The following is a 22,479-nucleotide window of genomic DNA, read 5'->3' as shown; positions in this document are numbered from 1 at the left end:
AAAGCAGTCCTGTTTCTTCAAGTGCTGGGATGGCGTCCTGACCTGACCCCAAATTGGAATGGAAGCTTCTGTCACTTCTGCCCGAATCCCCAGAGAGCCAGGGCCAACTGCCCCCAGAGTCCCACCTGCTAGAAGACTCTCCTGTTCCGTGTCCTGTACGCTGGGGAACGGGCCAGGCCAGGCAGGGGCCTCAGTCATGCCACCCTGTCCACCGTCAACTGCAGACCACGCCTGTCTTGGGCTCCTGCAGCACAGAGTGCCGCGCTGAGCTGGGACGTTGCCCCCTCGGCCAGATTGGGGTTGCACCAGCTGGGGAGACCGACCCAGAGGCAGCTGTCATCATGCAGGCTGCTGGCCTGGTTAGAACCTGGCCAGACCTTCTGGCAGGGGAATTGACTCCTAATGGTGACTTGCTAAACCAGTCATATGCTCTCTTTTGAGAAATGTCAACTTGAAGCAAAGGAAATGAATTCTCAGTGTCTGAATAGAAAGTGGAAGCAGACTCATGGGGAGCAGGAACCAAAGGCAAGGGTGCCGTGGACTCCTCGGGTGACTGCTGGGCCATCAGAGTGGTCGTTGGCCATCCAGTGGCCATGGCCGTGTGTGGCACCCAACGGTCTGTGGGCATCTCTCTCTAGGAAGCCCCTTCCGTCTTAGCACCTGTGTGCTTCTCTCTCCCCTGGGAACGAAGGGCCTAAACCCGGGCCTCAGAAGACACGCTGGGCATGGGCCTTACCCTGGAGTGATGTGTAACCGATGAGGAATCAGAACAAAGGAAGAGTGTCCTCAGTAGAAGCTGCCCTACCTTTCCCAACTCATTTTCTATCTTATTTTTGAAATATCCTCCTGGGTCAGGAATAGGAAGACATGAAGGTATTTGTTAAGTAAAAAACTATTGCCCACAAAGACTGCTGCATGCCCTGCCTGTGAGAGCCTTTGCTCTGGAGAGAGGGGTTCTGGGCGGAGACCTAATCCCCAGCTCATAGGGAGGATAGAGGACACCAACCGTGGCTCCTGGATGCTCTACTTGGGGATGTGGGGGGGTGCGTAAGGCGGGTGAAGTATGAAACGCGAATCCTGGTTACGTGGAGCCTGCGGCCGCTACATCTATGCTGCTGCTTCCGCTCTGGATCAGACCTTCCATCTCCCTGGGATGGGGACGGTGAGACCACTAGACGGTTCAGTCTCAGCCTTTGAGTTTCCAAGGGCTGCCTGGTCCCTGTCATAAAGAATGAGGAGCGGTGGGCTTCCCTGCTAGCGCAGTGGTTAAGAATCTGCCTACCAATGTAGGGGACACGGGTTCGAGCCCAGGGCCGGGAAGATCCTACATGCTGTGGAGCAACTGAGCCTGTGCGCCACAGCTACTGAGCCTGCGCTCCAGAGCCCGCGAGCCACGACTACTGAAGCCCACGTGCCTAGAGCCCGTGCTCTGCAACAAGAAGCCACGACGATGAGAAGCCTGCGCACCGCAACGGAGAGTAGCCCCCGCTCGCTGCAACTAAAGAAAGCCCACACGCAGCAACGAAGACCCAACACAGCCAAAAGTAAATAAATAAAATAAAGTTATTTATATATTAAAAAAAAGAATGGGGGGTGGTGTGTGACAGACATACTGAGGGAGACCCACAGAGACCACTGTGGGGGGACTGGAGTTCCGCAGCCCCTTTGGGGCTGAGGCGTGTGAAGCAAGGCTGGCGTCTGCTGTCCCCTCCTAGCCTCCTCCCCCGCTGTTCTCTGTTTGTGCCATCCAACGTCGCAGGCATCTAACGTGGTGACCTACCACTTCTCTGCATCTGGGTTTCTGAGAACAATTAGGCTTTCCAAAGTGGCCCCTGTGCTCAGGAAAATTCTCAAACTTCCAGGGTGATGGGTGCTCCCATGGTCTGTGTGCTTAGTTAAGCTTGGTTAAACAGAGCTGCCTGGGAGTCTGGAGACTAAGCTCAGTGACCGTGCTGGGAACTGAAAATCGTGGTGATTGGAAGGACGATCTAATGTATCAATGGATCTGTAATCAATAGTAACTTCCGTGATGGTGGTATTCCCTACGTTCTCAGAATAAGTCATGTCATTTCTCTTTCTGAAGCACCCAACCTCTGGTCACCCGACCACATAACTCTTTCTTTGTCTTCTCTCATAGTGTCCCTGTTCCCCAAAAAAATCCAGCAAAGAAGTGAAACCTATTTACTTAGCTCTTTAAACTAAGATGAGATTTGTCAATACCGAACAATCTGCAAAGCATCCTTTACCCAAGGACTGGATTGCATCGCCACCTGCTGGAGATTTCCAGCTGTGTACCCTTAGGTTTAAATATTAGCTCATTTACTTAATCACTGGGTAAGGCAGTGATCTTCAGACTGAAATACCCATGGGCACAAGAAGACTTTTGAAGAAGGGTTCAGAAAGTTTTAAGGGCACCAATTTCCAGCTGCCCCAGTTCCATGTTTTCTCTCTCCTACAGCAGATAAACCTGAGAACCTGCTGGCAGTGGAGCCACCTGCTGTCCTTATTGCCTTCCTGCATTCCTTTACAAGACAGAGCTACACAGACTGCAGGTTTGTGTCCTCCCGAAATTCATATGTTGAGACCTAATCCCCAAGGGGATGGTATTTGGAGGTATTTGGTATTAGACCTTTTGGGAGGTGATAAGGTCATGAGGGCAGAACCTTCATTAATGGGATTAGCGTCCTTAGAAAAGAGACCCCAGAGAGCTTTCTGCCATGTGAGGTTGCATGGAAAAAGACAGCGTCCATGAACCAGGAAGCGGGCTCTCACCAGACACTGAACCTGGTAGCACTTTGATCTTAGACTTCCAGCCTCCAGAACTGTTCGAAATATATTTCTGTTATCTATAAGCTATCCAGTCTTTGATATTCTGTTATAGCAGCCTGAGCAGACCCAGACACTCAACCCCGGGCATCGTTCTAAGTGCTGTACATTTATTACCTCTTTAAAAGCCAAAATGCTCCAAACAAAGGGACAATTTGAAATACAGTTTGAAAGTATGTTATTGGAGAACGCCTCCTCACTCAAGACCACCTGTCTGTTGCATGTTTTGCTTTATTTCAGGGGGTAGGAGATAGAAAGTTCCACCTTCTGACAATTAACATTATATTTCCAAGTAAAAGAGTTTTGTATCAAGATTAAATTGTGCGTTTTCTTAACTTTTATTCAGATTTGCAGGAGAAACATTTTCATTAACTTTTGTCAAATGATTATTAGCTACTGTAAATGCACATTCACTTTTTACTTGGACCCAAGCTTCCTCTTTGCTCTTATTTATTTCTACCACATGTCCATAAAATTTTAATATATGAGTAATATATTATGGATTTTATTCTAAATCAGTTTTTGGCTGTGTTTTTCACTGAATCCTGTCTCATTCGAGCAATAATCTCATTTATAGATAACTGAACTAATTTTTTTAAAGCCTAATAGATATGAGTAAAGGATATATTTCCAATAAATTACTTTAAATAGCTAAAAATTCTTTACCAAAGCGTATAATATATGTAGGTGGTTTTTTAAATCAATCATGTACTACTAATAATTGTAATGAGAATTTAGCCCAGAGGAAAGATTTAACACTTAGAACTTTCTAGCTATAGTAAATACTAATTTAAATTTTTATACATATTCTGTTGCAGAGAAGTATGATAGTATCATCAATAAAAGACTCTCAAGTATAAACGTGTTATAATTTGACAAAATTCTGTGAGGGATATGGATGGAAATAGAATTTCGAAGGAAAAACAAACCATGTAAAAATTTATTTCAAAATAGTTTCTTTCAAAATATTTACAGGGTGTGGGAAACTACATCCCTTGCAACTATTAAACTTGTTATTAAAACAACAAAGAATGTGGGAGGGGTAAAAGTTTTGCCAAATTTTGGGGGACTACTCCAACGGAGATAATCGTACCCCCAAGGATCCTTGTAAGGGTTAAAAAGAGAAGTAGTAGATGCTGAATAAGTAAATGGTGGGTCTACTTTCTTCATTAATTCCTAGGATTATTGGAAGACTAAATACTAAAATATTTCCCCCTCTCAGCAATGGTACTGGTGAAGGCTTGGCGAGCGAAGTGCCAAAGGTATGTGAAATTGCAACGCGCGCCCCTCAGGAGCCTGCGGGGACGGGAGCTTTCGGCGGGAGGGTTCGGGGTGTGTGTGGGCGCCCCCACTTCGGACCACCTTGCACTAAAGACCTCTTCTCGGACCTCACCGTGAAAGCACTAGGTGATGGACGGAAGGATGTCGCCGCCCAGGCAGGTGCTTAGGACCCCGCCTCCCTGGGTCTCAGTCCGCGCGCCCCCGCGCGCCCCCGCGCGCCCCGCCCCCGTACCTCTCAGTGGAGGGGCGGGGCGACCGTGGGGGCGGGGCGGCGCCGTCTCCAGAAAGGCCCTCGATTGGTGGACGGCACGGCGGCGGGGGCGGGGCGACGCCAGCTCTCCGGACAAGGGCGGGGATTGGTGGGCGGGGATTGGTGGGCGGGGCGGGCCCGCGCCGGGGGCGTGACCGGGGCACGTGGTACGGAAGCGGCGAGGCGGCAGCGGCGAGCTTGTGAGGTGCTGTTATGGACCGCTAGGCGGGGAGGCTTCTGAGGGCGGCGGCTGCGAGGCGGAGGCCGGGAGCGTGGGGCCCCGGGCCGCCTCCGGGGGAGCAGGGGAGGCTGGGCGCGGCTGTGGGGCTGAGGACACAGGCCCGCTCCGCGTGTGGCCGGCCTGACGAGAGAAGAGGGTGTCGGGTCAAAAGGCCCGCTCGGGGGTCCGGGCTCTGGGGCGGCGGGGAGGACGCGCGCGTGCCGGTCTTTCGACCCTCCCTCGGCGAGGACCGCAGAAAACTAAAGCCTGTCTTTTTCAGCAGAGCCCTTGGCGGAAGCCTGAGTTTGGTGTCGCGGGACGGCCAGCGCCCGGGGGGTCAGAGGCCCGGGGTCAGGGGTCTCTAGACCCCGCCCACATTTAAGGCTGGGCGTTTGCAGCTGGCAGCTCTCAGGCAGCCTCCGTTTTCTCACCTGTCAAGTGGAGTGATGCCTGGTCCCGGTTCGGCCTGCACCGAGCCCTTGAGACCCTGGGCCTCGCGGGCAGGGCCTGCGAGCCGCCCGCGCCGCCGACACGGGATCCTAGTGCTGGCTCAGTGATCTGGTGCAGGTTTTATTCATGCTTTTGTCGTCCCTGGAGTTTGCAGGGAGGGGTGGCGAGAAGTAATTCTGTAGAACTGTACGTTTGGATTGAAGGTCTAGATTGGGCAAACCAGACGTCTCCACAGCTGTTTCAGTGGTTTTACACAGATTTGAAGCCATGATTCAGGCGTTTGTTTAGGGTACCATGTGCCTTGAATCAGGGCGGGACAGGATGGGGGCACTCAGAACTGGGAGAGTCATTCATAGGCATTGCTGGGTGGTTCCAGGTGCTACCGTATCACTTCTTCCTCTCACACTAGTTTCACTGTTGGAGTTATGTTACTCCCCAGAACCTTAGATTCCAAGAGGAGAGTGAGGCTGGCATTTCCTTCGAGAGGGTAAATATTTGCGTTTGCTCACTCCAGCTCAGTGCTTTCACCCTAATAAATGGAGTTCACCAGGGCATATAAAAGAAGTGGTGGTGGGCTTCCCTGGTGGCGCAGTGGTTGAGAGTCCGCCTGCCCATGCAGGGGACACAGGTTCGTGCCCTGGTCCGGGAAGATCCCACATGCCGCGGAGCGGCTGGGCCCGTGAGCCATGGCCGCTGAGCCTGCGCGTCCGGAGCCTGTGCTCCGCAACCGGAGAGGCCACAACAGTGAGAGGCCCGCGTACAGCAAAAAAAAAAAAAAAAAAAAAGAAGAAGTGGTGGTGAAACGGGAATAACCAGAACTGTGAGTGGGAAGGAGAAATGGACCTGGCCTGACCTCTCTTACTGGGTTAGCAGTTCAGAGGAGCAGGTGCTTTTTCTCCAGCCTTGGTGAGGTGGCCTGCAGAGCTGAACAGTTGGTCTCAGTCTCTGTTTACTCTCCTTTGATAAAAGGTGCAGCTTAGATAGTTGAATCTTTGACTTTTGCTGGAAGGCCATTGGTTAATTGGGCCTCAAAGAACATAATATTAATGAGAATATATCACAGTGAGTGTGGGATTTGTGGCATTTAATGACCAGAAACTCAAATGAAAAGTACCTGATGTAGCATATTGTCCTGCTAAATAGGGTTTCTTTTGTGACTGAAAACTTTGACTTGTATGCTGTGCCTCTGCATTCAGGGATCCCTGTCTTTGAGGTAAGAGCCTCAGCTGAAACCCTCTGAGTTGGCTGGAAGGTTTGTATGCTCTTTTATGGGTGTGGGAAGAGGATTGACCTTACTGAACTCACACTGCACTTCCTCGATCTGTTGCCAGGCTTCATGTCTCAGTGGATAGTCTCTCCTGTCTTTAGAAGTCACTTCAGAATCCTATACCAAGAAAAAGATGCTCTTCAACTCCAGTGTATCCACACGCAGGCGCTTTTCTGGCGTCCTGCTCTGTAACTACAGAGATGTAGTAGGGTCTTGTGACTCTGCAGCTGCAGTTCTGAAATACTTCCTGTCACTGTGGTGCTGAGTTTGCTCCCTGTCCCTGAGCACTTTCTTCCTGTCACTGCGGTGCTGAGTTTGCTCCCTGTCCCTGAGCACTTTCTTCCTGTCACTGCTGAGGTTTGAGTCTTGCCACGTGATGGAACCTGAGTTGTCAGTTGGAGGAAGGGGGGAGAACCAATTTTGAAGGTGCCAATTCCAGGATTTTCTGTGCTTCATATTGATGCCAGGTTTTAAAGATGAGTCAGGACTTCCCTGGCGGTCCAGTGGTTGGGACTCCGAGCTTCCACTGCAGTGGGCACGGGTTCAGTCCCTAGTTGAGGAACTATCAATAGGATCCTGCATGTCTTGAGACACGGCCAAACAAACAAAACAGATGATGGGTCACATGATTTCTTTTCCCCTGTATTTGTAAGGTGGAGCAGGACGTGTTGGGTCGCACAGCGCAGAAACTGGATGTTAGAAAATGCACCTGGGAGGCTGGAAGTTTCTTTAATCTTAATCGGGCCCTAGTGGAGTTTCGTACGTTGTCTTGGCTGTTTCTGGGCCCAGGTTGTCAGTTTCCTTAAACTGAATTACGATCCTCTCCTCAGGCTTTGTTTGCTGTGTTGTTGGTTTGTGGCAGGGAGACAAGATGTGACATTTTTGCTGGGAGCCTTGGAGTGATTATTTTCTCTGTGGTAATAGTAAGGGGAAGTTGTGGGCTTTAAGAGAGTAAAATTAAATTTTAAGAAACGTTTTAAAATGCCGGTATGTCAGTGCTCCTGGGGAGTACCTGCTTTTAATTTATATCAGCTTGTCTTCAACTCAGGCCCTTCCTTCGATTACCTTCCATTTGGACACACAATTCTGTGTACCTTTTCCTTCTGAAAAAAGAATGGAGATCAACCTGAGCCTCTGACTGCTTTCCAGAACCACTGTATCTGCCGAGGTCACTTGCGGGAGTCCTCGTGACAACTGCATCCGGTGCTGGTCGGGGGGTGGAGTACAGTTTATGATCCTGTACAAGTGCCTCCAGGCCTGTTGATCAATTGGACCCTGTCTCGAGGCAGCACTGACAGATTCTTCTTCCTTCCAAGGATCTCCAAGGTCTGCGGTCTGGTTGAAAGATGTCGGCCCTCACTGCCCTGTTTAAGTACGTTGATGAGAATCAGGATCGCTACATTAAGGTAAGGGAATGTTTATTCTAGTGAGCATTCAAGTTCAGTTTAATTCCATGGCACCCAGAGAAACTTTCAAGAAGCTAACATGAATTATGCTCTTGTAATCAAGTGTTAAAAATACTGTCTAGATGGAGAAAGACCAACGCTAGTGTGATCTCACATGTGGAATCTGAAAAAGTTGCGCTCAGAGAAGTGGAGAGTTGAACGGTGGTTGCCAGGGGGTGGGGAACTGGGGAGGTGTTGGCCAAAGGGTACAAACCTCAGTTACAAGATGGGTAAGTTCTGGGGATCCAGTGTACTGCATGGTGATTATAGTCAGCAGTACTGTATTGTGTACTTGAGTAGATCTTAAGTGTTCTCACCACAAAAAAAAAGTAACTAAAAAAAAAAATAAAAAGTAACTGAAAAATGTGTATTGTCTAGAGGTCTTTTCCTCTGCTTTCTCATTACAGTATATAAGTTGGCTTTTGACAGAAACTCTTAATACATGTTTCTAGAAATGGCAAAGCTAATTGAAGATTTTTGTTTATTCTTGTGATAGATATAAAGAACTATTTACATTTAGCATGTTTTAAATGATTTGGTAATGTTATGCATTAACCTGTTTCTTGATGTTAACTTAAAGCATCATACGTTAGAATCGCCCTTGGTAGACATATTTCAGGTGAAATCTTTAGAGTTCTCATTCCAAAACTTATATTTTAGAGAACTTGGCCATCGTCAGGATGATAAATAAGCCAACTTGGACTCTGAAAATATTGGGTATTTTCTGTATCTTTCAGTTGTAATTTTGTCAGATGCAGATATAAACGTGTTTGTGGAACTTTGTACATGTTACACTCACGTCACTCCTAATGGTTAACGATTTTCCTGTCATGCTGTATAGCTCTTGGTGTAGGGTCAGTACAGACAGTCCTTTTACATCTTAAGCAAAAAGCAGATGCCATGGAGCTCTTCTTCTGTGTCTGGGCAGCATGTTCCAAATGGAGTGGCCGCAGGTAGCAAGTGACCTCTGTGGGCCTGACAGTGGCACACTTGTGAGTACTTTCCTTCCTCAAGGAGCACCTTTTCAGAATCCCATCTGCTTATTATCCACAAACAGAAACTTGCGGAATGGGTGGCCATCCAGAGCGTGTCTGCGTGGCCGGAGAAGAGAGGTGAGATCAGGAGGATGATGGAGGTCGCCGCTGCCGACATCAAGCAGCTGGGGGGCTCCGTGGAGCTGGTGGACATTGGAAACCAGAAGGTAGGTGGCCGGCAATCTCCGCGCTGCAGAGCCACAGCGAGCTGGTTTACTGAGGAGTTGATAGGACTAGGCTAGTTCTTACATGTCTTTGCTTCAGATAACCTGCTGGTCTTTCAAACAAACAAAGAAGGCCTGATTGGATGCTAAACTGTGATTTCTTGAGCTGGATTAGAGAGAGATTTGTGATACTCATCACTGTTCTCCAGGGAGGAGAACTGTTGAGTGTTATCTAAGCAGAAGTTAACATAATGGCCATTCTGAGGCGAGCTGACATTCCTTCCCAGAAGTCAGTCAGCCTTCAGACCAGGAAGTTGCTCTTTGCCAATCAGATGCAAAACTAATGGAGACTCCCACTCACACCCACTGTGTCCCCAGTTGGTAGAAACAGCACTTTTCATGACTTGGTTCCTGGAAAAGGGCTACTTTATGTGTGGGACTTGGGGCTCAGTTGCATTTTAATGCAGGTTTCTGACAGATTCTAACTTGAATGAACAGTCTCATTTTATGGTACATTATTCCACTATTTTCCTTTCAGATGATTTCAGTCCCGTGTTAATTACATGTTTCATGGCATGCATTTTCAAAGTTCGCAACGCTCTTTTGTGTTGCAGTGATAACTGGGTTTGGTTTATCTTGGTTCTCTTGCCTGATGATTTATGTGTCTGTTGAAACCATATCCTGGGATTTCAGATGTGGACACTCAGCTCTTTTCATAAATGGAAGGACCCAGAGGCCCAGGTGGGCTCTGTTGCCCTGGGAACCAATAAAAGGCCCACGGCAAAGGAGGTTAAAATCTGGGACTTCCGCTTCCCAGTCCAGTGTTGTTTGTGTGAGATTTCTTCTGACCACAGACTTAATAGTTAACTGAAGATTACGTAAGACACCTTAGAGCTTCATGGCACTTTGCCCACTCATGAGAGGCTAAACCAGGTTTCTTTGAGTTAGTTTCTGTTAGGAGCATACTTGACTTGCTTCATCTTCCTTTTTTCCTAATACATTAAAAAAAAATCTAGGTGGCAAATAATTTTTAAGAGTTGTTTTGTTAAAATATATGGATCTATTCTGTTTAACACGGATGTAACAGTGCGGTTCTTCAGAAAGGACCTTCCATGAAAGACTAAATGACTGCCACACTCTTTGAGTTCCATGATGCCTACTTTTATCAGGGAAGGAGCTGGCAGCTTTCATCACTGTTAGAGAAGCTCTGCCGAGTCCTCGTGGGGCGCAGCCATAGCGCATCAGTTCATCTGGCAGCGGTGTTGCCCTTTTCTGGAGGTGGTGGTGATTTGGGGCAGGTGTGGGGTGGCCGTCAGCACTTGTACGCGCAGAAGCTGGGGTACCTTCAGGCTCACGGAGGAGAGATGATGTTGGGAGCCCGGTCCCTGCTGGGCAAGGCTCAGGGGCCGGTGTGATGGTGGGAGGGCTGATTTGGGGCTCTTGGGGCCTCCCTGCCAGGGTCGGTGCAGGAGCCGTCACGTCCGGCCTGCCTGCAGCCCAGCGCTGCCCCGGGCGGTGGCGGGCCCCGTCCCTGAGGGCCCAAGCGCCAGACAGAGGAGCTCAGCAAATGGGACAGTCATGGCTCGTGAGCAGAGCAGTGACGGAAGAGCCCCCGGCGCCGGTGCAGTGGGTCAGGGGTCGGGAGCTGGACTCGTGTGGTGGCTGTTAGAATGGGTGGAAAGGAGGGAGACACGAGGACCCCGTGTCACAGACTTGTGCCCACACAGGTGCTGGGAGAGGACAGCACGTTCTCCCTGTAAACACATCACTGTGTCCCTCGCCCAGGCCTTGTCCTGTGACATCTGAGTAAGTGGGGAAGCCCAGAGAGAGATTTGCAATTTGCGGCATGAGTATCTATGGGCCCAAGTGGCTTCTTAGAAAATGCTGAAGTGTTTCGGAGGAGCTGCCTGGAGCAGAGATTTATTTAGAGAAAGTCTGTTGTTTAAAAATCACTTTCCTATGAGGCGAGCTAAGGGCCAGCTGGGACTGCAGCGCTCCGTGTCTTGTGTGACCAGGTCAGGGCATTTGGTTTCAAGCACGGTTCTTTGCCCTGGTGGCTACAGGCTGTCCTCGCGAGGACACAGCCCCAGGGCAGCTCGCGTGCGTGCGTGGCGAGGTGGAGTCCAGGATTGCACATGGGCAGCTGCAGGGTCAGCAGCAGTTACTTAAGTTGGCATTTATGAGTCGGGTGTACTGGAAAGACAGATCCTGTATCCTGAGAGCACTCGGAGGCCTGGAACGTTCCCTGATGCGTGCGCGGACACGTAGAGGTGCTTAGTGCCCCTGGGAGTTTGGAAAAGGACACTTACACCGGCCCATCACCAGCTTTGTACTGATTTGCTTGTCGGTTTTAGCTGCTGCTCATTTTACCTCTTAATTGTAAGTCGTTACCATAGTTTCATTACCAGTTAGGTTTGTGTGTTCTGTTTAGTTACGTATGTTTTCAGAGCGTTTTCTAATAACTAGCCTGACACCCAGGTGTGTGATGGCTCCTCTGTGACTCATCCTCGCTCTTGCAGTTGAAACTCAGGACGTGCTCCTTTCACCCTCCCTGCCGTTGGGGCACTTCGTAAGGACCTCGGGTTGTCCTCTTGGACTGCAGGAAGGGCGGAGAGGATGGGGTGCCGGATATTTTGCAGGGCCTTTAGTGGGCCGTGGTTTACCATGAAAGGTGCAGACGCCCAGCTGATGTGAATGTTGGAAGGGACCGGAGTTTGATGTGGGGCTTGGCACTGACTTGCCTTCGTACACCTGCACTTCTACCCTAGATGAGGAGGGAATCCTGTGATTAATATCTGTACCCCGTTCTTAGGGGACTGGGAGGCTGCGGCCTTTGGGAGAAGACTCAGAAGGAGTCCCAGCTACTGCGGCTTGATGCAGTGTGGCCTCCTGCAAATTGCAGTTCCTCATACCCTGGTCTATGGCCCTTTCTGTGCGTGATTGTAATTTACATAAAGAACTTCAAAGTGTATCTTCTGCTTTAAGATTACAGGAGTTTTTATACATTATTTTAGAAAATAATGAACTAAGCTGCATCCCAAACTCAGCCTTTGTAATATGTTTTGTTACATAAAAGTTTTTTTTGAAAATCAACCTTAAAAATTGACCAAGCCACCTGCAGTTGGTAAACGTAATTCACTCTCTGTGCTCTGATGAGATGGGGCGCGTTCGGGGTGGTGTGGCCGTAGTCCAGTCTCTGTGCTCCGGATTATGGGAAAGTGTATTCTTGTTAATTAATGACTCGGTTGAACAGTATGATCTTGAGCTCTGCAGTAGAAGTGGTTGATGAGAACACATAAGATTGTCCAGGGCACGTTGATACATCTGCTGTCAACACCACCCTCTTCAAACAAAGCCTGTCCTCCACGGCCTCCTCTCCTCCCCCAGCTCCCTGATGGCTCGGAGATACCACTTCCGCCCATCTTACTCGGCACACTGGGCTCCGACCCGCAGAAGAAAACGGTGTGCATTTATGGACATCTGGACGTGCAGCCGGCAGCCCTGGAGGACGGCTGGGACAGCGAGCCCTTCACCTTGGTGGAGCGAGACGGTAGGGACGCTTCCCCGAGGAAGAGGACTTGTGGCATTTGCTTAGGAGGTACACCCGTGGCCTCTGGGTTGTCTTTCCAGAGCTGGCTGTTTGTACACGATCTAGAAATTGGGTTCTGGAAGCCTCATGCGTGTGCATCCATCCTTGAAACCTCCAGAAGCCTTCCTTTCTTTGTGGAACCAGGTCTCTGGGGCCTTGGGCCTGCTGGGCTTCCCTCTCCTGCTGCTGACACTTTCCCAGGAAGCCCGATCTGAATTGAGGCGGTGCAGCCTCCCAAAACCTGGGATCCAAACCTGATCCGATTCGTAGCTGCTTCCGCGGCACATTTTAGCAGCTCCCGTCAGGGTTTAGGGAAGCGTCGGCCTTTCCCCAATGCCTGCTGCCCTGGTGAGGATGACAGTGATGGCTCAGCGACGCCATCGAGGGCTCCTGGGCTGGGCCCCGTGGGCACCTCGCGCACCTCTTCACGGCCCCCCGCACTGGCCCCTCTTCTCGCTGCCCCCCAACCTGCCCCGGGTAAAGGCTCCTCCTGCCTTCGTCACTGAACCTTCACGTTTCCGCACTGGATGCAGCCTTTCGCCACATGGAGCAGCCCCTTCGTTTGTGCCTCGTCCCCTTGGGCCGAGTCCAGACTGTCTTCAAAAAGAAAAAAAGCCTTTCTTGCGGGACACGCTGAGTTTCTGTTGGAGCTTCCCCAGCTCAGGGACAGTCACATCATTGCTGTGCACAGCGGTCCTCAGGGTGCGCTTGCTAACGTGTCCTCAGTCCAGGGCCTGGGCCCCCGCCCTTCCTCTCGTCCCCTCTCCTCTCTCCCAGCGGCGCCCCTCCTCCCCTCCCCTCTGCACCAGGACCCCCCCAGAGGTCATCCTCGTCCCGCCCCTTCCCCTCCCCTTGCAAGGCCCTCCCCTGGCCTGTGGAGGCGGGTCCTGCACCACCTCCCGCCCTGCCCCACAGCGGTGCCTCTTGGGGGACCCAGTGGGCCCCATCTTCTCTCCCCTCATTGCGCCTCCTCCTGTGCCAGCCCTGGTCTCCTACTGCTCAGCCCCTCCCTGACAGCCCACCCCCAGACAGACATACAGACACGCAGGATGGAAGAACCTGGAGCGCCCCGTAGCCCGGAGAAGCTGCCCCCACACGGCTGCTGGCATGCCGGGCCGGGGGTGGGCGCACTCGGCCTGTGTCCGCCTCGGCCCGCACAGCCCCGCTCCCTGGGGTCGCTTGGTCAGTGTTTGCCACAGGGATGAGGATGCGTCTTAGAAGAGCTCTTTAGCTTTTGTGAAAAGCAGATTTAGTTTAAAAAAGAAATCCCCAAGGCTTTAAGCCCCACACGCCCGCTTTGGGGCGGGTCAGGTTGACCTGCCGAACGTTGAAAACAGGCTAAGGGTGAGGAGAACAGAGGACCGACCGACCGGGACAGACTGAGGCCGGGAGGGGCCCCCTGAGCACGCGGCGCCCGGGGTTCTGGCCTCCCTCGGGCCTTACGCTGCGTCCGGTCTGGGAGGGGGGTCTGGGCTTGTTTCCCTCGTGTCCTTCAAGGTGGCCAACGCCTAGCCCAGACACCCGCCTTTGTACGGGGGTCCCAGAGGTGGCTGTGCAGAGGGGAGGTGACTGGTTACACTGGGGAGGGGCAACATCCTGTCCTTTAGTGATAACCTAGAGAGGTACGTGACGAACGTCAGTTCTGTTCTTCATCAAACTGGGCTGTGGTGTGGGTGAGACTGTGGTTCTCCTTGGTCGGTGCACCTGCATCCAGCCAGGTTTCCCTCACCCGCTGCTGCCGGCTGGCTGTGGACTGGATTTTAACACCCTAGCCAAGTGGCAGTGGTCCCGCGGAGCTGGGTTTGCAGCCCGTGCCCTGAGGCGGCGGGGACCTTGGCTGCACTCCCGCGCTGCTCTTAGATCGGGCGAGTTCTCTGGAAGATCCTAACAATCGTGTTGGGTGGAGACTCAGGGCTTCTGATAGAATGGAAACGGGGCTTCTGACACGAGGAAGAGGCTTAGGACGGCTGCGTGGGGTCGCGCTGGGATGTCAGATGTTCACTGAGAGGTGCTCCTTTCTGTGCGCTGCGACCATCACCTGATGAACTTGCTGGTTGCTGTTCCAGGCAAACTGTACGGGAGAGGAGCCACCGATGATAAGGGGCCAGTGGCCGGCTGGATGAATGCCCTGGAAGCCTTCCAGAAAACGTGTCAGGTACGCTGCCCACATCTAGCGCCCGATTCACCTGCTCCACCTGGGGGTGCAGAGTGGGACTTTCTGTTCCCAGAACAGCCCGTAAAGATCAAAGAGCACGGGCCAGGAGACAGCAGGCTTCCCCTGCCAAACTGTATCAGCACAGCCAGGTCATCCTCCAGTTTATAGGTTGTTTTCCAGTTTGAGGAAACATTGAAGGTGCATTGGTTTTACAGTTGTCCCAAGGTCACCCTGTTGGTGACTCAGCAGGGACCCAGGCAGGTGAGAGTTCTGGGCTCTGACCGCGCCTGGGAAGTGGGTGCTTGCCAGGGCGTGACCCAGGCCCTGTGCTAGCCGACAAACCCTTACTTTCTCTGTGTGGTTTTTATCCTCCTAAAAGTAAGTTTGATTTTTAAAAATATATTTCCTTAAGTGAAACATCTGCTCCTTGTTGAAAGTTTGTAAAATACAGAAAAGTAGAGGGAAAAAAGAGGTGCCTAGAATCCAGGCCTCAGAGACTTAACATTTTGTTACTGACCAATCTTCTCAAGAATTCTTTTAAATCTAATTGTGATCATAACGTATAGGCAGTTTCTGCATCCTGCTTTTATCTTGTGTTGCGATAAGAATGATGAGACAAGCATTTTTGTCAGGACGTGGGGTGGTAGATCTGAAAAGGGTTCGAGGGAGCTGGGCTCGGACTGGGAAGGCCCCTCTCCTCCAGGGCCCCTGGGATCAGCGCGTGGCCAAGCAGAGGGGTGGCCGTGTGCAGGGCAGAGCTGCCCAGCGCACCTCCCCTCACCCCTGTTCCACTGGAGTGGCAGGGGGGGCGGTGCGTGTGGTGAGCAGCACTGTCTGGGGGCAGCTCTGAGCTAGGACCCCGCAGACCTGAGTCCATACAGGCCCAGCCTTCCGTGGCCTTTGGCATCGCCTCGCTCAAGTGTGGCTTCACGTTCTGTCCTGTGGAAGGGCCACGTGCCTCACAGCACAGCGTTGGGGAGACCTGGAAGGCCACCGAGCAGGAGCCAGGTGGCATCTTAGGGTCACTGTCAGCTCTGGAGGAAAAGGGCCTGCAGTGCGTGGAGCGCCTTCTGAACTGGGGGAAGTGCTCTCTCGCTCTTACGTGCGCTGCTGGTGGCCACGCAGATGAGGCTCTGGCTGTCTGTGTCATGGCCTTTGTTTTAGAGGGAGCGGCTCAGCTTTGCTGGAGACGCAGATTCGCGCTGGGTGAGCGCAGAGACCCCAACGAGTGGCACATGTGGTCGGGCTGGGAGCTCCTTGGAAGGAGTCCTTCTAAGGGTGACCGGCCGAAGCCACGCTTGTCCCCTGGTGGCCCAGTGCCTGGGTACTGAGGGTCTGTGTGGGCCACACACAGCCTGCCTAGTGGTGGGTCTGGAGGAAGTCGGTTATTTGAAATTCGTGACTTCACAACATTGGGTGGCTTCTTGGCTGTTGCTTCTAAGTCCGTGCGTGCTGAGTACCTCCCTTCACCGGTCTCCTGCCCAGGAAGTCCCCGTCAACGTCCGCTTCTGTCTGGAGGGCATGGAGGAATCTGGCTCCGAAGGCCTGGACGCGCTGATCTTTGCCCAGAAGGACGCGTTCTTTAAGGATGTGGACTACGTCTGCATCTCCGACAACTACTGGCTGGGGAAGAACAAGCCCTGCATCACCTACGGGCTCCGGGGCATCTGCTACTTCTTCATCGAGGTCTGTGCCGAGTCGTGCAGGGAGCAGCTGGGAGGGCTCTGGGTGCCCACGCTTTCTCCTGTGTTGGCGTTTCCAGAGTTCTGGCATTTAGGAAGCACCTTGCTTTGCTTGTTGAGGGAGCAGATTTTGATTTCGAAAATGGTCGTGTGAATGTTCTTTGCTCACTTTACTGTCGCGTGGTAAGAACGGGCTCCCGTGAGCAGCCAAGCAGGGTGGCCGTGTGTCCGCAGGTGGAATGCAGCAACAGGGACCTGCACTCCGGCGTGTACGGCGGCTCGGTGCATGAGGCCATGACCGACCTCATCATGCTGATGGGTGAGCGTGGGCTCCGTCACCGCGTGGCAGTTGGGCAGGAGGTTGGTGCGGGCACTGCTTCCAGGCTGCTTCATGCCTTCTGTCCCTCCCTCCCCCCCGCGACTGACTGTTCCCTTTAAAAGACCCCCATGCTTCATTTCTGCCTCCCCTCTCCCCCACGTCGTCTCCGTGGCCTGACTCGGGCACCCCGCCTGCCCTATCACCTGGCATCACGGCCGTCCTTCCTCTGGACGCCATTGTGTCTTACGTCCCTGGAGGGCGTCTGCCTCGGTCTAGTTGACACTGTGACTGGCCGCAGCGGTCTCCTGTGCACTCAGCCCTTTTGAGAGCGAGGCCACGGCTGCCTTGCCCGGTGTCCCCCCGGCGCACGGCCTCGGCCCGCCGTGTGCTCAGTCCTGTTTCCTTCCCTGGCGGGCGGCGGCTGCCCTGCATGGAGTCGACTTTTCTGGGACTGGAGTCTACCCTGCCCTACTCGGTTTTCTGTCCTCAGCGTGGGAGCAGGTAGTTTCTCGTGGGACGTGCCTTAAACAGGACATGATAGACAGAGGAGTGGTTTTCAGGGCGGGCCTGCGGGAGCCCGTTTGCTCCGTGTGTATCCTGCTCCGCGACCGTGGACGGCTCACCTACCTTCCGTGTCTCCATCCCTTTATCTTACACGGAAGGTGACCCCGCTCTCCTCCCTGGGTTGTTACGGTAACAAAACGGCTTAAGAAGTGCGTGCACGCCGAGTGCCCATCCTCTCCGCTCCTCCAGGCTCCTTGATGGACCAGAAGGGGAGGATCCTCGTCCCCGGCATCAGTGAGGCAGTGGCCTCCGTGACGGACGAGGAGCTGGAGCTCTACGACAAGATCGACTTCGACCTGGAGGAGTACGCCCGGGATGTGGGGACAGAGACCCTGCTGCATGACTGCAAGGTGCTGCCCGGGCGCTGCGAGGCCTGCCCCCACCGGGCTGGCAGCGTCCCCGGTCCTGGGGCCCCGGGGAGGAGGCTGAGGGCTGGGCAGACTCGGGCGCACCCCGGGCACGGGAGCAGCCAGATGGTGCAGGTGCCGGAAGGCACCACGCGCCAGGCTGGGAGCTGGGAGCTCTTTAACGTGTCAGATGTCGACTGTGGAGAGCTCGGAGCTGGGGCACGTCTGCAGAGAGGCGGGGGCTTTTCCTCATTTGCGCGCGGGGAAGTCGCTTTACCACCCGGCCCAGAGATGATTTAAGCCGTTCCTGATGGAGCTGGGTGCTGAGGTGGAAACCATTTGCACAAAACGTTTACTTAACTGTCAGGAGAAAATCATGTTGTGAGTTTTCTCTTAATGAGCTTAGTTCCTGGTTTCTGAGGTGTGAATGTAAGTTCACGTGGTTAACTAAGCTTTCATTGAGCCGCAGCGGCAGGCCCTGGGCAGGCAGGAGGGGCACAACCGGGCTTGGCCCTTGAGTGTCACCTCTCCAGGTGACAGACGGGCAGAGAAGCTTAGGGGGTGTGCGGAGGCCACGGTGGGGTGGTCTGGCGCCTGAGGGCAGGGGGGAGGCCTCCTTAGACAGGAGTGCCACGGGGCCTGCAGGAGGCAGGCGGGGCCGAGTGGCAGAGCGGGCTCAGCTGTCCCGCTCGTGGGCGGCCGGTGAGGCCGGGGGTTCGGAGTGAAGGTGCCTGACGGAAAGGCCTCTGATCTGCCGAGGAGCGCGTGCGCTGTCCTGGACGACGGCGGTGAGACTGGTGTTGAGTCGAGGGACGCGCTGATGAGACCTCTCTGGGGACAGACTGTGGGCTGGGGTGTGGCAGCATAGGCGCTGAGGCACTGGGGCTGGGGGGCCGTGAGGCTGCAGGGGGCGCTGGGGGGACTAACGGGGAGGCAGGACTTGGGACCCCTCAGGCTCAGGACACATCAGAGAGGACCGAGCGGAGTAAGGATTTCACAGGCAGAGCCGAGACGGGTCCCTCGCGGACGGTAGTTGGTTAGGTCCTGACGCCGTGACCAAGAGAGACTAGTCCCAGGGTAGGGACGAGTCTGGGGAAGGTTGGGCTATGGACACATTTGTATTTCCTCCTGCCCCGCTGCCTTCCGGTAACGTTTGCCCTTGCGTGAGGTGCCTGCTTAAGGGCCGTGTCTGCTCCTTCCAGCTGTCACTGGGCTCTTTGGTTCACAGACATGTCCAGAGTTACGTGCTGAGTCGCAGAGGAAGCCCAGGGGTTCGGGCGGCGGCGTGTCCTCTCCTGATAACGTCGCGTGCCACCGCTGGGACGAGAGGGGCCGTGTCAAGTAGACACTCGCGAGACGGGGGGCTGCCTTGTGCCAGTCCCCACGGCAGAAACTGCCGGGCTTGTCCGTGGGCACTGGCCTAGGACATGGTACACGGCCTGGCTTGCCCTCCTCGGGGAGCTCGCCCCACCCTCGGTGTCCTGTAAGCCCAGGACCTAGGATGGCCGGGGTCATGCCTCCCTCCCCCTCCTGGTGCCCCTGGCTCTGCAACAGCCCTCATATGCGTGGGGCCGGCCAGAACACCGTGGCTTCTGTGTGGTCAGTTCTGTTGACCCGGGCGGTGCAGACTCACTGGGAGGCGCGGAGAGGACACGCTTGCAGCCATCCTGGACGCGCAGGGCCCCTGCTTGGGGGGCTGTTGTAGCGGCTGCTGGGTCGCTCTTGCCTTCCTGACGGTGTGTGGACCCCAGGCCGGCCGGGCTCCTCCATGAGCAGGCGGTGCCGTCTCCGACCCACTTTGTCGTTTTTCTGCAGAAAGACATCCTGATGCACAGATGGCGGTACCCGTCCCTCTCCTTCCACGGGATCGAAGGTGCCTTCTCTGGGTCGGGGGCCAAGACCGTGATTCCTCGCAAGGTGGTCGGCAAGTTCTCCATCAGGCTCGTGCCAGACATGACTCCTGAAGTGGTCACCGAGCAGGCACGTGGGGCGCGGGGCCGTGGGGAGGGCGTGCCGTGCGTGCAGCGCCTGCCGCCGGGGCTCTGGGCAGCAGGAGAGCGCGCCTCCACCCGCGCAGCCCTGTCCTTGGCTCTCGCCAGCTCAGCGATTGCTGGGATAAGCAGTTCAGAGCTAATCAGAGGTAAAGGTTGTATGAAAAGGCATCCTGTGCGATTGGCCTCTGTCACTGCTGAGGCGTGCTAAAATCTCACCTCTGACCTCATCCAGAGGCTCAAGGCAGTTGCTGACTTTGGGCTGCATGTGTTCTGGTGGGAGTCCACGGGCCTTTGGTCCCTGGTGAGCGGCAGAGGGGGAAGAGTCCAGAGGGGGAGAATCCAGAGTGGGGCAGCGTCTGGTATCTGAAAGTCAGCCAGGCTTGCGGGGGAGCAGTCCCTCGTCCTCACCTGGGAAGGTTTCATGGAGAGACGGAGTCAGGACCTTCCCTGTTGGGAGGGGAAACTGAGGGCCACTCTCCAAGCCTAGGACTGAGATTTTCTCATCATGAGGTGACCCTGGGTCAGCACCTGGCTCTGTTTTTGCTTTAGATATAATCATTTTTGTAAAGCAAGTTAAGGGGCGTTTTCTTTAAACTTGATTTAAGTGTTATTATCATATGGGATTTAAATATTAACATCATATGGGAATATCTACGTAAAGGGTGAATTGCTTGAAATTAAAACATTACCTTTTACCTTAAATAACTGAAGTTTGTTTCATGATAAAATCCCTTTTTCTGCTATCGTAGTTATGCAGATCAGTGTTTAGCAGCAGCAAATGAGACTCATTGTAGACCCATAGACTCACTGTAGACCCCTTATAGACCCATTGTAGATGACTGGGCTCACCCCCAGAGACTGCTGTGGAGTAGCTCCCCAGCACTAGATCAGAGGCCAGGCTTGTAAGACGCTGTCTCTCCTGCCTGTGCTTCAGGTTACGAGCTACTTGACCAAGAAGTTTGCTGAACTGGACAGTCCCAACAAGTTCAAGGTGTACCTGGGCCACGGTGGGAAGCCCTGGGTATCCGACTTCAACCACCCTCATTACTTGGCTGGGAGAAGAGCCCTGAAGACAGGTCAGACGTCCTCTTTGGGGGCTGATAGGCGCTGGTGGATTGTGGGCGTGTGGCTCTGTTGGCTCTGTCTCTGTGCGGGCTGGGCTGTGCCACCTCCAACCTTGAGAGTGGAGCTGCTGGTCTGGACTTGGGGTTGCGGGCCAGTAGATCTGTGGCGGATCCCTGGCCTCGCAGCCCTAAAGCTCAGTGTCTTTTATTCCATTCTCCCTCAGTTTTTGGTGTTGAGCCGGACTTGACCAGGGAAGGCGGCAGTATTCCTGTGACTTTGACATTTCAGGAGGCCACGGGGAAGAATGTCATGCTGTTGCCCGTGGGGTCAGCAGATGACGGAGCCCACTCCCAGAATGAGAAGCTCAACAGGTGAGGGCAGAAAAGAGGGGCCGTCTTGGGGTGACTGGGGTGGGCCAGTTAGGGACTGAGGCAAAGAAAGGCCCTGCTTGGAGGGCAGGGGGAGAGCACAGAGCCCTGGGTGTTAGGACACAAGGTGGAGACTTTGCATCCAGACAGACAGGGAGCAGCTGTGGTCCAGTAAGGCCCTTCACACTAAGTACCAGGTGAGAGCCGCACGTTCCGTTAGACCAGGACCAGGGATGGTCCCTGGTGGGGCAGTCGGACTGGACTTGAGAACCAAGGCAAGCAGCACTCAGGGCCAGCACGCCGGGACGGTGGGACGTCCGCTTCCGGGAGGAATGCAGCATGTGTGCCCGGCCCTCGGGACACCAGCCAGCGTGGTGACTGTTCCTCCCTGTCAGGCACAACTACATTGAAGGCACCAAGATGCTGGCTGCGTACCTGTACGAAGTGTCCCAGCTGAAGAACTGAGCACCGCCCTCCTCCCATCACCTCGCGCTCTTCCCGTCGCTCAAGAACGTGGAAGCCCGTCTCTCTCCTTTCCCTCTCGTCAGATTCTCCAGGCATCTGGCAGTGGACACGAGACCACATCTCAGGATGGAGTTAACCTATCCCGGCAGCGATCAATGTTCAGTCCTGGGGGCTTGTAAACGACCCTGGGTGACAGCTGAATTCTCAGTGGTGTCTCCAGAAAATAGCCGAGGCCTAAAAGCACAGGTTCTTCTGTAGAAAGTTCTGGTCGATGTCTACGGGGCTGAAGAGAGGCCTTGGTGCTTCCTGGTCCCACCTCTGCCCCCAGAGCCAGGGTCGCACACACCTGGAGCATTGAGTCGCGGGCACCTGGTGCCTCGAGGTCCATCCTTTCTGTCCGCTGCTGTCTTGGGCACATTCTATCCTTTTCTCAAGACCTTAACTGTTACTGGTGTTCCACATCTTCTCTTTACTACGATCCCTCAAAACCTAAACCTGCTGGGAGGGTTATCTGATCTCAGTCTGAGTTGCTAAATAAAAAATAAAAACTGAGCCTCTGGAGGAGCTGCTGCCTGTGCGCCTTTCTCTGCGCAGCCCCGTGCCTGTGCGCGGTGAGGTATGCGGTGCGGGCTGGCGGGGTTGAGGGCCGGGCTCAGAACGCCGGTGCCCATCTCGCTCGTCCTCTCCTGTCCCCACTCCTGGTGCTGCCGAGCCACAGAAGAGCCTATCAGACTGGTTTAAACAGCAGAGTCCCCCGGCCCAGCTGATGGAGGAGGCCACACTAAACTCCCCCGAAGGAACCGGGCCCTTGTTTATCGTGAAGTCTGTGTTTTGTCTACTTTGCTGACCCTCCTGACTCATAGGCCGGGACTGGCATGGGGGACGGGGGTGCTGTTTGTTGGGCCCTGTCACACCTGACACTTAACGGGATGGAGTGGAAGCCATGCTTTCAGCCCCTGGATCTCTCCTTCACTGCCCGGGTCCTCCTCAGCCC

The 22,479-nt window shown here is 53.9% G+C and overlaps 1 protein-coding gene across 1 annotated transcript; it reads left to right on the top strand.

The window, feature by feature from the left end:
- The first annotated feature begins 6,591 nt into the window (after nucleotides 1-6,591).
- Nucleotides 6,592-22,041, top strand: CNDP2 (carnosine dipeptidase 2). The gene is made up of 11 exons (XM_082853599.1): nucleotides 6,592-7,700; nucleotides 8,797-8,940; nucleotides 12,325-12,487; nucleotides 14,593-14,681; nucleotides 16,167-16,367; nucleotides 16,598-16,682; nucleotides 17,436-17,596; nucleotides 19,409-19,573; nucleotides 20,522-20,663; nucleotides 20,876-21,023; nucleotides 21,416-22,041. The coding sequence occupies exons 1-11, from the start codon at nucleotides 7,641-7,643 to the stop codon at nucleotides 21,483-21,485; spliced, it is 1,428 nt and encodes a 475-aa protein (XP_082709725.1). The 5' UTR covers nucleotides 6,592-7,640; the 3' UTR covers nucleotides 21,486-22,041.
- Nucleotides 22,042-22,479: the final 438 nt, after the last annotated feature.

The sequence above is a fragment of the Leucopleurus acutus genome, assembly GCF_964270905.1.
Source record: "Leucopleurus acutus genome assembly, chromosome: 13".
NCBI lineage: Eukaryota > Metazoa > Chordata > Mammalia > Artiodactyla > Delphinidae > Leucopleurus > Leucopleurus acutus.
The sequence above is the reverse complement of the archived record's forward strand: the minus strand, read 5'-3'. Positions and strand labels throughout refer to the sequence as shown.

Excerpts from the sequence above, each read along its gene's own strand:
- CNDP2 (XM_082853599.1), top strand. The coding sequence starts at position 7,641 with ATGTCGGCCCTCACTGCCCTGTTTAAGTACGTTGATGAGAATCAGGAT. Across the intron at positions 19,574-20,521 it reads CTGAAGTGGTCACCGAGCAG|GTTACGAGCTACTTGACCAA; the intron begins GCACGTGGGGCG and ends CCTGTGCTTCAG. Across the intron at positions 20,664-20,875 it reads GAGAAGAGCCCTGAAGACAG|TTTTTGGTGTTGAGCCGGAC; the intron begins GTCAGACGTCCT and ends ATTCTCCCTCAG.